This window comes from Brassica oleracea, chromosome C6, assembly GCF_000695525.1.
Source record: "Brassica oleracea var. oleracea cultivar TO1000 chromosome C6, BOL, whole genome shotgun sequence".
NCBI lineage: Eukaryota > Viridiplantae > Streptophyta > Magnoliopsida > Brassicales > Brassicaceae > Brassica > Brassica oleracea.
In genome coordinates this window covers 35,155,844-35,168,355 of record NC_027753.1, presented here as the reverse complement: position 1 = coordinate 35,168,355, position 12,512 = coordinate 35,155,844, and the positions used below count along the sequence as shown (strand labels likewise).

Sequence of the window (12,512 nt, the reverse complement as noted above, 5' to 3'; positions counted from 1 at the left end):
CAGGATTGGATCAAGATCTACTTCTCTGTAATAAATTTCAAAGATATGATATAATTTTGCCAGATACTACGCGTTAAATCATATATACAATCATTGTAGTGGGACGACAATGAGCGGCTCAGGATAAGACATGGAAGAGGTGATAAAAAGTTAGGTGATATACATAGATCGATCATAATGCATGGAGATGAGACTGATAGCTGTAACTTATGACATCGGTCTTTATCTATGCTTCGTTGGTTTTGGTCCTATCCGTCAGTCATGTGCTCTCTCAATCTGACAATCTTTAGTCATAAACTTTTCGCTTGGCTTATTGGCTCTGTACCATTCAAAGATCATGGCCCATATAATGTGCTATCTGCACCTGATTCTGTTTCCATATTAATTCCATTTACCTACGCATATAATTTAGAAAAATTTAGAAAAAATTAGAAAAATGAAGAAAAATGAGACACTTTAAACTTTGATTTGTCACAATAGAATTTGTAGAAGATGTTTTAAGAAATTATGATTTTAATTTCTGTAAATATCATACTACCCTTAATTTTGAATTATTATTATAAATTGTAATTTTCGTAATTGATTTTAAAAGTTAAAATATTAAAAAGTTAAAAATAAAAAAAAAATTAAAATAGACAAAAGGGAGACGTGGCCACCCCTATGCCTTAATTTATTTTTCTTCTTGTCTTCTCAGCCGCAGAGTCGTGGCTCTCTTCCATGGTGATTTAGGGTTCAACGGAGAGAAGCCATATTCTTCGTCGGTGTTTTATCTGCCGGTAATCTCTAATCTCGTCTCTGTAAACACAACAATTGGTTCCTGGAATGTGACAAATCACGCCTATTTTTACACATGTAAGTCTCATCACGCATTGGTTCTCCGACCATATAAACTTAGGCAAAAGTGATTGTCTTGTGTTTTGTCTTCGGCTGTGTCTATTGTTCCGACTTTTTATGGTTTATTGTTGCTCATCAGGTTGTTGATTATCTGAATACTACAAAAGAATCCCTTATGATGAAGATGGCGTGGGAGATGATGAACCCTGAGTACAAAATGGTATGTTTGCTTTCATCATGTCTTTGATCTTCTTGATTTCTGCTAACTGTTATGTTGACGTTCTTGTTAATGATACTTACATTTTCTATCGATTATCAGGGAATGCAGAGGAAACCTACATCAGTGAAAAAGAAAGATCCTATTAGTAAGACTGATTCTCCTCCTAGTAAGAAAAATTTTGCAACCACAACCTTAAGCAATGCAGAAAGCGAAAAGAAAAAGGTCAGTGCTACTCTTCCTCCAGCTCGTTTTCTGTTATAATTTGATATATCTTTGGATCTTCTTTAGTTTTTCATCTGTAGCTAAATTTCTTGTGTCTTCTTGTGTACAAAGACTTAGTGCATATATCAATTTGGATGTCTTGGATAAGCTATTTGATGATGTAAGTTTACCCCCGTCTCTCTAGCATTATCTGTCACATTATCTAGCCTCTTGTTTCTTTGTGTAATCTCTTATGTGTATTCACTTATGTGTAGGAGAACTCTCCAAAGATGACTAAGTTGGAGAACGAGTTGTTGTTGGTGACCAAGTGAAAAATTAACAGCAAAGCAGCAAAAAAGAATGCCTTTTGGAACTTGAGGGTTCTGAAGAAGATGCACCAGAAGAAGATAAACTAGCCTGGAACAAGGATTACAGTACTGAAGAAGCTAATGGAGGAGAGGACGAGTTCTATGGCGGAGCTGATCTTGAATATTAAATTCAAGATGAAGCAGAATATAATGAAGATATTATTTGGTGATCTCATCTTACATTGTGAATTGATCTCAACAATATTGATTATTATTATTTTTTTGACAAAAATCTCTGAAATTACATTCATCATCTTTCCCAATCTAATAAATGAAAGTCTTCTACACTGTTCAAAAGAGTGCGTCTCTATTTTGTTGTCCTCTGCAGATAGAGTATTAGTTTCTAATGGACTAGTAGTTTCTAATGTTACCATTCGACCACCCCTTTCTTTGTCTACTACGAAACTCCACTCTTCACTGTAACTGAACATCCATTCACCAGATTTAACATAGATTAGAACCATGTTGTATTGATAGAGAGAAGAGATGATTATGTGGATGAAGAAGAGAGAACACACAAAAAAAGAAGAGAAAAAGATCATGGGAGAAGGAGAAAAACGTGGGAGAAAATATTCTATGAGATATTTAGGGAAGATTTAATTTAGATTTAGGAAACATCTTTAACCGAATATGGAAGTTTTCATATTTTTCGGATTTCCCGTAGAATATATATCCTAGCTAACTCAGAACACAGTAGAGTAGATGTGAAACATATTCTTTCTTAAGCGCCACATAAGGTAAAAGACATAAAATGTTACGGCACAAAATATAGATAAGGTATATCACTGTGTTGTGGTTATATGTCGTTATCAAGCTGTAGGTATACTGAAGACACATTTCTTGATTATAACTTTTCGAAATATAAATTTGTTAGATTATATAAGAAATGCTAGTTTACATTGTATACCCAAAATAAATCTATGTATAAAACTTAGTATCCGATTTATAAACTAAGTAGATGACTAGAATGAGTATTCTAACCGTAACTAGAAGATAAAATAAAATATGATTCCACTTTAAAAAAAACTTTTAAACATATATATTTTCATACTTATGTTTTCAAAAAATTTCATATTTTTTAACATTTTTAAAATTCAATTTACTATTTTTTTCATAAAAAAAAGATAAAATATACCCAGAATTGCTCAAAATATCAGAAGTCTAGTTACGGTTATTTCAAATAAAATTTCAAAATATCTCATTTTTCTAATTTTCCCAATAATTTAACCATGATATGAGAAAATCGATTGCACTTTTCATAGGATAAGATCTCGTTGCAAAACGACTAGACATCTTTTAGAGTTTGTCTCCCGCCGTTCCTAAATAATCATGTCTTTGTTTTTTTTTTTTTTTTTGCTTCAGACTAACGCGTTTGTCTGGCAATTTATTCGTTTAACCTAAATTAAATAAATTATTAATTAGTGTCGATTATATTCTAAGTTAAAGAGCGACTTTTAACACTCTTAATACAAGATTATTATTTTATTCTCACATAACTTGTCTTTTGTTCATGTTAGACAATGATAGGCTTTCTGCTTTGTGTTGACTAAGATAAAGATTTTGAATTTCAACACTTCTAAAAGTGAAACGATTCTTAGCAGAAAAAAAGTTAGAAGATAATGAAGAATAAACATGAAACATGCTAAAAAAACTGATGTGGTTAATTAACTAAACGACCCTCCCGTTAATAAACAGTCCCTATTATAATGTATTTTGGTATACGCCACGAATCAAGGTAAAGCTGTCGACGGTGCTATTTAACCATATTGTTAGATGTTGCGTGTATCTAAGAAATATCACCAGCAACTAAAAGATGAATTTTGTTACAACTCTACCCGAACTTATTACTTTATGCTCTGGAATATTATAAATATATTCCATATAGATGCTGTCTCCTAAGATTTTTATGAATTGTTAGGTTTTAAGTAGAGGAAACGTGTAACTTTTTGAAGATTACTATGGGGAGGTTTGTATCGGTGTAACCTAAAAGCAGCAAGGATCAGGATTCAGGTCAATGTCCAAGCATGCCACGTGATGCTCTTTTGCTAGTGCCACTTCATGTTACTCGACTTCGATAGTTCGATGGCGACTGTGTACCATCTATATCACTTAAAACTTTACCCAAAAAAGAAGAGAATTCGATATGTACAAGAGTCGCAGTAGAAATCAACTTCATCATGCTCCCTATACAGGCTATAGCCGTCCAGATCCTCGATTATTGTCAAGTTGTGTTTGTGTTGTAAATATTTTATTAGAATATGTAATTATATTGCGACAAGTTTTAGTGAGACACTCTAGAAAATTGCCGTATCATGTCTATATTTGTATAAGTACGTGCATGTAATCACAGCTACTGCTCAATTCGAATGACTTGCCAATTATAGACGTAATTGGAAACGCATACATACATAAAACTTGCATCTTCATAGTAATTAGAATCCCTCCCATGTATTATACCTGTATGAAATGTACTAAATGCTTGGTTATTATCATCTTTTAACATTCTGAAAACGTATTTCGAATTTCCCCCTTATATCACCATACTAGGATAAGACCTACGCCTTGCGCATGGTAAATTCATATGAAAATTATTTAAGAAATATCGTATGAAAAAAATTTTATATTATTGATCGAATTAATATATTTGGCCTTTAAAATTTTTTTTAAAAACTTTTTTTTGTTAATTACATAATTTGTTTACTAATGAACTGATCCCATTTTTATAAATATTTTAGGTCAAAAAATTATTTATCGCACAAAAACCTAACGTTTAGATCGAAGAATCTCATGTCTACTATTTGGTTACAATAAAACTATGTCAGCTCGGTTTTATATCATGATTTAACAATTTAAAAGTTAATTATGGTTATGAGAAGTTTACATTCATGTGTCAATCCTATCTATCTTCGATATTTTTCTCATTTTTTGTGTCATTTTGGTTATTGCTCGATATAAATATTGATTTTTGAGTTTATTCTCATTTCTTTCTTTTATTTTGGTCTGATATTTAGAAAATATTTAAGATTCAAAATTATTAAATAGATACATACTTAGGTTAAGATCTGCGCCTTGTGCAGAATAAATAATTATTTTATATCTTCATAATATGAAATAATAAAATAATAATTATATATTAAATAACTAAGAAATCAGTTACTATTATGTAATAAAATGGCTTGCACATATAAATCAAATGACCGCTCTTGTTTATTCGCAACCATTTTAGAATAAATAAATCAAAACAATCAATCTTATCTATCGTATATGATATATAATTAAATTTAAACGATATGAAGTATATATATATATATATATATATATATATTAAGATAAACACCTATTAAAATAAAATTATTTATTTATATGATTTTATTATCATTGTATCTTATTACAGAAAAAATTTAAACATTGATCAAAAAAGTTTATGTGAGAATTTTAACAGTTTTAGTAATTTATACTCGCTTTGAAAAATTCAAAATATAATATATAAATAATTTTTTTAATTTTTATTATATAGTTACTGTGATTGTTTAATTTATTTTAATAGCTTAAAATTAAACAAATATAATTATAATACGATTATTAGCAAATCTTCATTATTTAAAATCATTAATTACTATATATATCATAATCACATTAGGTAATTTCGTAGGTTTTATTTAAAGAAATAATATATTATAAATAGCCACCTTGTTTTAGTTAATATCATATGATATTATATAGTTGGTATTAAATATTTCTAGTGAGATATAAAAATCGAATTGGACCAACATGTTTTTTAATTTCAATGTGAGACTGACACGTATGATTAATTAATTATCTAATTGATTGACAAATAAGCAAATTATCTTTTTTAATTATTATAAAATTAAGGTTACATCTTTTCAAATGTTCCTCAATTAATATATAGGGGATTTCACGTTTTGTAAATTTGTTAACTTATGGTTTTATATTAAAAATAAATCTATTTAGTTCAAGTGTTTCTTCTGTTGAATTATTTTACTATTTATTTAACATACTAGACATATAAATTATCTAAATATATTTTATTTGCAATATAATTGTTTCGTAGTTTTTGTTCCAAGAATAATACCATTAATTCAAATTTGAAATAATAACAACAATGCGAAAATTTAATAAGAAAGAGACCTATTTTCTGCTGTCATATGATGTCTGATTAATTCAATACATGGATTAGCCAAAATAATCAATTGCATAATCAACATAATACAAAGGTAAATCATAACAAAGAATATTAAAAAAAATTAAAATGTCAAATGTAATTAACGAACCGATTTTGTTTACTAATACTCCGGTACTGCACTCCTGATCGATACTCGGTACACACGGAACGAAATTAAACACGTCAATGATGAAGAATCAAAAAACGCACGTTTTGTGAACAAAAAAAAAGAGGAAAAAGCATCAAAACGGAAACAGAAAAGGAAAATCCCCCAAAATTCGAGAAAATTCCCAAAAGAACCCTGAACCCTAAACCAACCTATTTATAAACATACATACCCCTCTCTCCTCCAACCATCACATTCATTCATTCATTCTTCACAACTCGCAGAAGAAGAGAAAAGTTCCTCGATTACGCTATAGCTCTCGTCCTTTAACTTTTTAGTGTGGGAATCGTTTGTGAATGGTGGAAACGAATCCGATCGGCGGTGAGTTTACGCTTTCCCTTCCAATCCAAAGGGCGAGCTTCCTCCTCCCCCTCTCTGCATCCTCTTTCGGCTCCTGCAAACAAGGCTGGTACTTCCGCTGCATCGGCCTCGACCCGTGAAATCTCTCAAATCCTCTCCCCCAGTGTTTCTCTCTTTGCTTCGGGATCTATCGTTTTTGTTTATTTTCAATCTCTCTCTCTCTATTTCAAGATGTTGCTCTACAACAAGCAGAAGAAGAACGCTAAAGGAAACCGGATCCTCATCAGCGTAACCGTTCTCGGTAGCGCCGGTCCGATCCGGTTCGTTGCTTACGAAGATGATCTCGTCGCTTCGGTTATCGACACTGCTCTCAAGTGCTACGCTCGCGAAGGTCGTCTCCCTCTCCTCGGATCCGACTTCAATGACTTTCTCCTCTACTGTCCCATGGTTGGACCTGAAGGTAATAATAAACCGGAATCAATTTTTTTAATCAATCCGAATTGTTTTTATTTTTTCTAATCGAATTGGTTTACTAAACCGGTTTTTTTTAATTGTGATAGTTTTAAGCGCGTGGAACGCAATTGGGTCGCTTGGTGCGAGGAGCTTTACTCTGTGTAAGAAACCAGAGGAGAAGAAGGTGGTTAAGGAAGGTAATGGAGCTAGGAAAGGAGGAAGCTTTAAAGCTTGGATCAACAAGTCCTTCAGCCTCAAAGTCTCCACCCATTAAAGCTTTTGTTTTTTTTTTTAATTTCAGACAAGACAAGATTGGTTTTTATGTTCTTTTATTTTTGCATTTATGATTTGATTCCAATTGTCAAAAAGCTTCAGTTGACATTTGATGAAGCTTTTTCTCTTTTATATCTCTCATTCTACGGAAATAAAAAAAGTTCAATTTTTGTTTTCGTTCTTGATTTTGCATTTATCTTGCAGATTAGAATATGAACATAGATTTTGTTGGTGTGTACAAGCAAACTTGGTTTTGTCTATTAGTTTCAACTGGGATTGGTTAATTGTTTTATATTTGTTTGAAGTGTCAATTTGATTCTTCCTTCTGCAAGTTGTTGGTGCAGCTGAGAAAATTTGCAGGCATAAATTGTGGACTTTTTTAGTATTATTTGTCTCGAAAAACACGTTTTCAGATATTCACGTAGTAATTTCTTCTAGAGGAGCTTGATTAGCGTGTTACTACTTGTGCCCATGATAGAGAGTAATATTTAACCGTATGCTTTCGGTGTGTGTTATTGTCGTAAAGTGTCAAGTGGTGTAGGGGGAAACGTCATGGTCCAATCAAGAAAAGGGTGATAAAATCTGTTTGATTAAAAAAGGAAAAGAAACTTTGCAACAGAAGAAATAAGAAAAGTACAAATGAATTACCTACCTACCTACCTACCATCAATACACACCAATCTTCTACTAAGTTACTAATAACTCCTCGTGTATTTCTATTCAATATTGCCGTGCTTCACTTCCCTTCTTTCTCCATACCACGAAAACGACGCACTGATTTATTTAGTCCCTCCACGTCTTTCCACCTCTCCTTATCCAACACGGCGATACTTCTACCAGAACTTTAACCACACGATGTTTTTTGTCTCGCTATAGATGGCCAGCAAAGTATTACACATGCAATGGCGATGAGATAGTTTATAAGGCACACGTGTACACCATATAAAGTGTTATGACTAAGCTCTCGGTGACACATTCACCATACACGATTTATCCTTTTTGTTTACATAGATATATTATCCATTTCTTTCTCTCTTTTTTCCGTATATACTTGTAGTTGGTTGTTGTAATTCGTTGCGAATTAGTATTTGACTATTTTTAAGATCTGTAAAAGCGGACAAAATTAGCATAAATTCGGTGCGGAAACTAGAAAATATATGGAAAACAATGATAAAGGGAGGAAAATATAAACAAGAGATTCAATAAATTACAGGGCTTCTAAACTTAAATCGATTAGAAGTTTAATGGGCTGAATGGCCTCATTTTGAACAAAACATTTGCAAAATCAATAGATGCAAAAATTAACTACAGTCCATGAGCATAATGGTTAGTCCTCGATTTGTTTTTCCTAATCAGCCTAACAATAGTCTGATGAATATAAGAGGGCCGTCCTCTGGCCCATATTTCACTTTTCCGTTTTCAAGCCTTTGGAAGACACCGCACCAATGTCACAAGATCTCATCATATTCTAAGATCACATGTCGTTACATTTGCTCCCCGCATGGACAAAACTACTTCACGAAAAGGTCTTTAAAGACAACAACAATCAGGAGAGAAACACCTTCCACTCACAAGCACACCCGCCAACAACCGCTGGGAGAAACGTGTTTTGTCCTGAGCATATATTTATCTAATAGAAATTTAAATGTGTTTGGATGAATTTTTATTCGGGAAAATTGACTTTTTAATCCTGAACTTTCGAAAATAAGCCAAAAAAATGTTGAATTCTAAAACAGACCATTTAATTCATGAACTCTTAGTAAAACACGAAAAAATCTTGAACAATCATTAACCAAGCTTTTTTAATGTTCTAACTAATTTTTCGTTAATTAATGTTTAACATATGTTACATCACTAAACTACACCGTTTTGATAAAAAAACGAAAAATATAATCTAAACACGAAAAATCCTCTTTCATCTTCTTAAATCCCTAATTTTTCATTTCTATCTTCACAAACCTCTCAAATTCATTACCAAACATTACCGAACAATCAACGCAACCCATCTTAAAATTCTATATCATAACACAAAGACAAAGCATAATATGTCATTATGACAATCAGCATTTCTCAACTTCAGAAAGTTCCCAAGAGATCCATCTATGAAGTATCCTTGGGACAAACCAAAAGACCCTTCCACTATCAAGAACGGTTACCTCAAGTACCCATTTGCAAAGCCAGAAGACTACGACTATTAAGATGCTTGTGGCTCATGAACACAATGTAATGACTTGTGCAGAGGCTCTTTTACTCAAGGCATATAATAAAACAGAAATAACTTTATTGTCATTATGGAAAAATAAAAAGATGGAAAGAAACAAAATTATCTTTTTGATCAAAAAAGAAACAAAATTATCTTTTGACTCAAATTTAAACAGTCTACAATCAGAGTTAACCTCTGGCTATCATCCTCAGGTTGTTTTTGTTTCTCTCCTCTCTTAATTTTTAAAAGCTGTAATGATTGGGTTATAGTATTGGTGCAGCTCCAATGAGTCCACCAGGCTCTTCAGCTCGGATGTAGCCTCAGGGTTGGAAGACAGAAATGCTGCGGCAGCTGCTAAAACCACAACAGTAATGGCTGTTCCTTTGAGGCAGGCACTTCCACGGGAGAGTCTCCCTGAAATCACTTTGCAGGACTTGTCAGCTTCTTTGTATAGAGAACCGTTGCCTTTTCCTTCAGTGATTGCTTCCTCGTTCTAAAAACATCAAAGGCAAGGTCAGAGCTGATATTACATACAAATGGAGGGTGACATTAGCTAGAGGCATTAATACCTTTAGCCTGAAGCTCTTCATAGTTCGATTGAGAGCAGCAGTATTACTCGGTGATGATGATAGCTTGAGGGAATACTCCTTCCATTCCTCTACAAGCCTTTTAAGAAGAGCAACACTAGCTTCAAGATTCTCCTTATAGAGACTGTCCCAGAGCTTGCAGCAATCAACGTTTTGGGTCAAGGCCCATATAGCGATTGCTGTAGCTTCCTTGGCTAAAACAGGATTTCCTATAACAAACAGTAACACATTAGATGTGTCTATTTAGAGAAGAGAGAGTGAAGCAAGGATTCAAGACTTGGTTTGGTTAATAATACCTTCTCCAGCTAATTTCAGAGCAAAAGTGAATATCTGCTGTGTGACTTGCTTCATCGCCTTGCTTCCTGGTGCACCGGCAAGAGCCACTTCCTTCAGCAGGGGATACACTGCCTCAAACCTCTCTGTAGCCTGTGTACATCAGAGTTCAGACCATGCTTTGTGATCAGAATCAACAAAACGCAATCAAGCTTTCTTGCTTTAAAATTTTCAACTACTACTACAACTTACCTTGACTCTTGCGGATGAAGCAGGGAAGGTAAGCCGGACCAAGATCTCAAATGAAGGAGGTGGAATCAATCGGTCTCCCTTCCTAACAGCTCTGCTTACAAGTATGGTCCTAGCCTTTGGATTCGACAAAATTCTAATTCCAAAAATAACATAAAAAAGATGATGATTTGTCAAACATAATGCAAAGGGAGACCACAAGAAAACTATTAGACTCACTTCTCAACCAACTGCAAGATGAGATCTCTAGACTGAGGGTTGCAGTTCTTACTACCAGCTACAGGTAACAAGTTGTGTGCCCATGAAAGCAACCCTACGGATAGATCACCCTGAGAGGCCTGTCCACATTTTACAAAATCTCAGAACAAAGATCATTCCGACACTTTTGGTCCTAAGGAGACAACAAATAAACACAAACCTGAGCCATCATCCAAACGATGACAGGAAGCTTGTCCTGGCCTTGATACTTAGGATTCTCTCTCAGAGTAGGCAATACATTAGTCAAAGCATCAGGTTTCCTACGCAACACCATCGCTAATGCAACAAATATCGCCACCTAACCATCAAACGAACAGAACAAAGGAAGATCAGAGAGATCCATTAAATCAAGGATCCAGAAAAAAGTTTTAACATTTACCTGAGACTTGGAAGAAGTATGCTGTTGAGCACCTTTCTTCCCACCTTTAGCACCTCCTACTTGATGTGCTGCCAAATCCGTGAGAATACAATCAAACGCCCACAACACAAAAGATCCAAGAGCTTCAATAGGACGTTGGTTGATCCAATCAACTGATGTTTTGTAGACCGGTTCCGGAACATGAGACAACGGAACCTGTTGTCATAAAAGGTATCAGCAGCTTTTACGGTCCTAGACATGGATCACAATATACAAAAAAAAACACGTAAAGCTTATTACATCGATGAGTTTGGACAAAGGAGACTCCTTGAACATCTTAACCCATGGAAACAGCACAGAAGAGACTCCGGAGAGCGCTCTCCCAAAGTAATCAGCAAATCTCATCAGCTGAATCTCCGGCTGACTCGCATACGATTCCTATCACCAAACCAAACCAAACAATATAAAGTTTGAATTTTGATTTGTGGGTTTTCGATTTCAGATCATAATTCAACTAAAAGTTCGAGTTTTGATTACAATTGGGGTTTTCAGATCAGAAACACTGCATGATGATGAACTTACCGATGCTTCGATGAGGAAAGCTTCGAGATTCGACGGATCGATCTTCGCCGCAGCTTCAGGCAGCGACACTTTCGGCTTCTTCTCCTTCTTCGCCTTCGCCTTCTTCTTCTTAGCCTCCTCCGCCGCCTTCACATTCTCCTCCTCCGCCTCCTTCCTCGCCGCGATCTCGTCCTCGCTGTCGTCGAAACCGTAACCGTTGGATCGGCGTTTAGATCTCGACTCGTCCTCATCCGAATCCGAAACAGCCATCTTCGCCGCGAGGATCCGTCTCCTCCGATCCTCGGCTTGCTCCTCCAGCGAACGGAACACGTTATCGCCGTTAGCTGCATTTTTGCCGCCGTTAGTCGCCGTTTGATCGGCGGGTTTCTGCTTGCGGTTGCGTTTCGGGTAGACGACTTTCTTCCAGCCGTGGTCGACGTGGCCGTTGGAGATCTCGAAGCCGTTGTACTCCACAGATTCGATCTGATCCATTTTTAAAAGTTGTTCGCTTTTTCTTAAGATGATTCTGTTCTGTCTCTCTCTCTCTCGGGCTTGAAAAACAGACAGGGAGATATGTTTGACGAACCAAAGGGGGAAGAAGAAAATCTATAGAGGAACTAAAAATTTGAAGTCCCCACGTAGACATAAGTATTTCAACCAATAACAGAGAAACACATCAGCCAATAAAAGTAATTCTTGCCACGTCGAAAACCAGTTGACTAAAACAAGGTTAATTTCTCAAACCGGATTGCGCTTATGTGGTGAATATGATTTTGATCAATCGATACTGTGTAGTAGTTTGTTTTCTAATCAAATGTATCATTTCCTCTATTATCTTGCTTTCAGTCAAATTAAATTTCCTTGGGTGCATATGTTATTTGACTCTCTCATTACGCTCGAACCAAATTAACATAATTGTTTCGTGTCCCCAAGATTGGAGGCTGCATATAAAGCCATTGACAAATCACTGGCTATGAAGATCCACTCATTACGTAACAAAAATCAACTCATAGCCAAACCCAAGA

At 34.8% G+C, this 12,512-nt stretch overlaps 3 protein-coding genes across 3 annotated transcripts; 2 read left to right on the top strand and 1 right to left on the bottom strand.

Annotated features, from left to right (window-relative positions):
• Positions 1 to 130: 130 nt before the first annotated feature.
• Positions 131 to 1,751, top strand: LOC106298096. The gene is made up of 4 exons (XM_013734190.1): positions 131 to 139; positions 974 to 1,054; positions 1,154 to 1,276; positions 1,599 to 1,751. Exons 1-4 carry the CDS (start codon positions 131 to 133, stop codon positions 1,749 to 1,751), a joined length of 366 nt encoding a protein of 121 aa, XP_013589644.1.
• Positions 1,752 to 6,152: 4,401 nt separating this feature from the next.
• Positions 6,153 to 7,178, top strand: LOC106298279 (uncharacterized protein At4g22758-like). The gene is made up of 2 exons (XM_013734380.1): positions 6,153 to 6,732; positions 6,833 to 7,178. Exons 1-2 carry the CDS (start codon positions 6,504 to 6,506, stop codon positions 6,997 to 6,999), a joined length of 396 nt encoding a protein of 131 aa, XP_013589834.1. The 5' UTR covers positions 6,153 to 6,503; the 3' UTR covers positions 7,000 to 7,178.
• A 2,126-nt stretch (positions 7,179 to 9,304) lies between these two features.
• LOC106301102 (transmembrane protein 214-like) lies at positions 9,305 to 12,082 on the bottom strand. Its single transcript, XM_013737423.1, has 9 exons — positions 11,509 to 12,082; positions 11,227 to 11,364; positions 10,948 to 11,142; positions 10,729 to 10,866; positions 10,530 to 10,648; positions 10,314 to 10,446; positions 10,085 to 10,214; positions 9,771 to 9,997; positions 9,305 to 9,694 (listed from the first exon to the last, which is right to left on the bottom strand). The coding sequence occupies exons 1-9, from the start codon at positions 11,977 to 11,979 to the stop codon at positions 9,437 to 9,439; spliced, it is 1,809 nt and encodes a 602-aa protein (XP_013592877.1). The 5' UTR covers positions 11,980 to 12,082; the 3' UTR covers positions 9,305 to 9,436.
• Positions 12,083 to 12,512: the final 430 nt, after the last annotated feature.

Coding starts and splice junctions, on each gene's coding strand:
- LOC106298096 (XM_013734190.1), top strand. Junction 1,055..1,153: donor TGAACCCTGAGTACAAAATG/GTATGTTTGCTT, acceptor ATCGATTATCAG/GGAATGCAGAGGAAACCTAC. Junction 1,277..1,598: donor CAGAAAGCGAAAAGAAAAAG/GTCAGTGCTACT, acceptor AAAAATTAACAG/CAAAGCAGCAAAAAAGAATG.
- LOC106298279 (XM_013734380.1), top strand. CDS start 6,504: ATGTTGCTCTACAACAAGCAGAAGAAGAACGCTAAAGGAAACCGGATC. Junction 6,733..6,832: donor TCCCATGGTTGGACCTGAAG/GTAATAATAAAC, acceptor TAATTGTGATAG/TTTTAAGCGCGTGGAACGCA.
- LOC106301102 (XM_013737423.1), bottom strand. CDS start 11,979: ATGGATCAGATCGAATCTGTGGAGTACAACGGCTTCGAGATCTCCAAC. Junction 11,143..11,226: donor CTTTGTCCAAACTCATCGAT/GTAATAAGCTTT, acceptor TTATGACAACAG/GTTCCGTTGTCTCATGTTCC. Junction 9,695..9,770: donor TGAAGAGCTTCAGGCTAAAG/GTATTAATGCCT, acceptor TGATGTTTTTAG/AACGAGGAAGCAATCACTGA.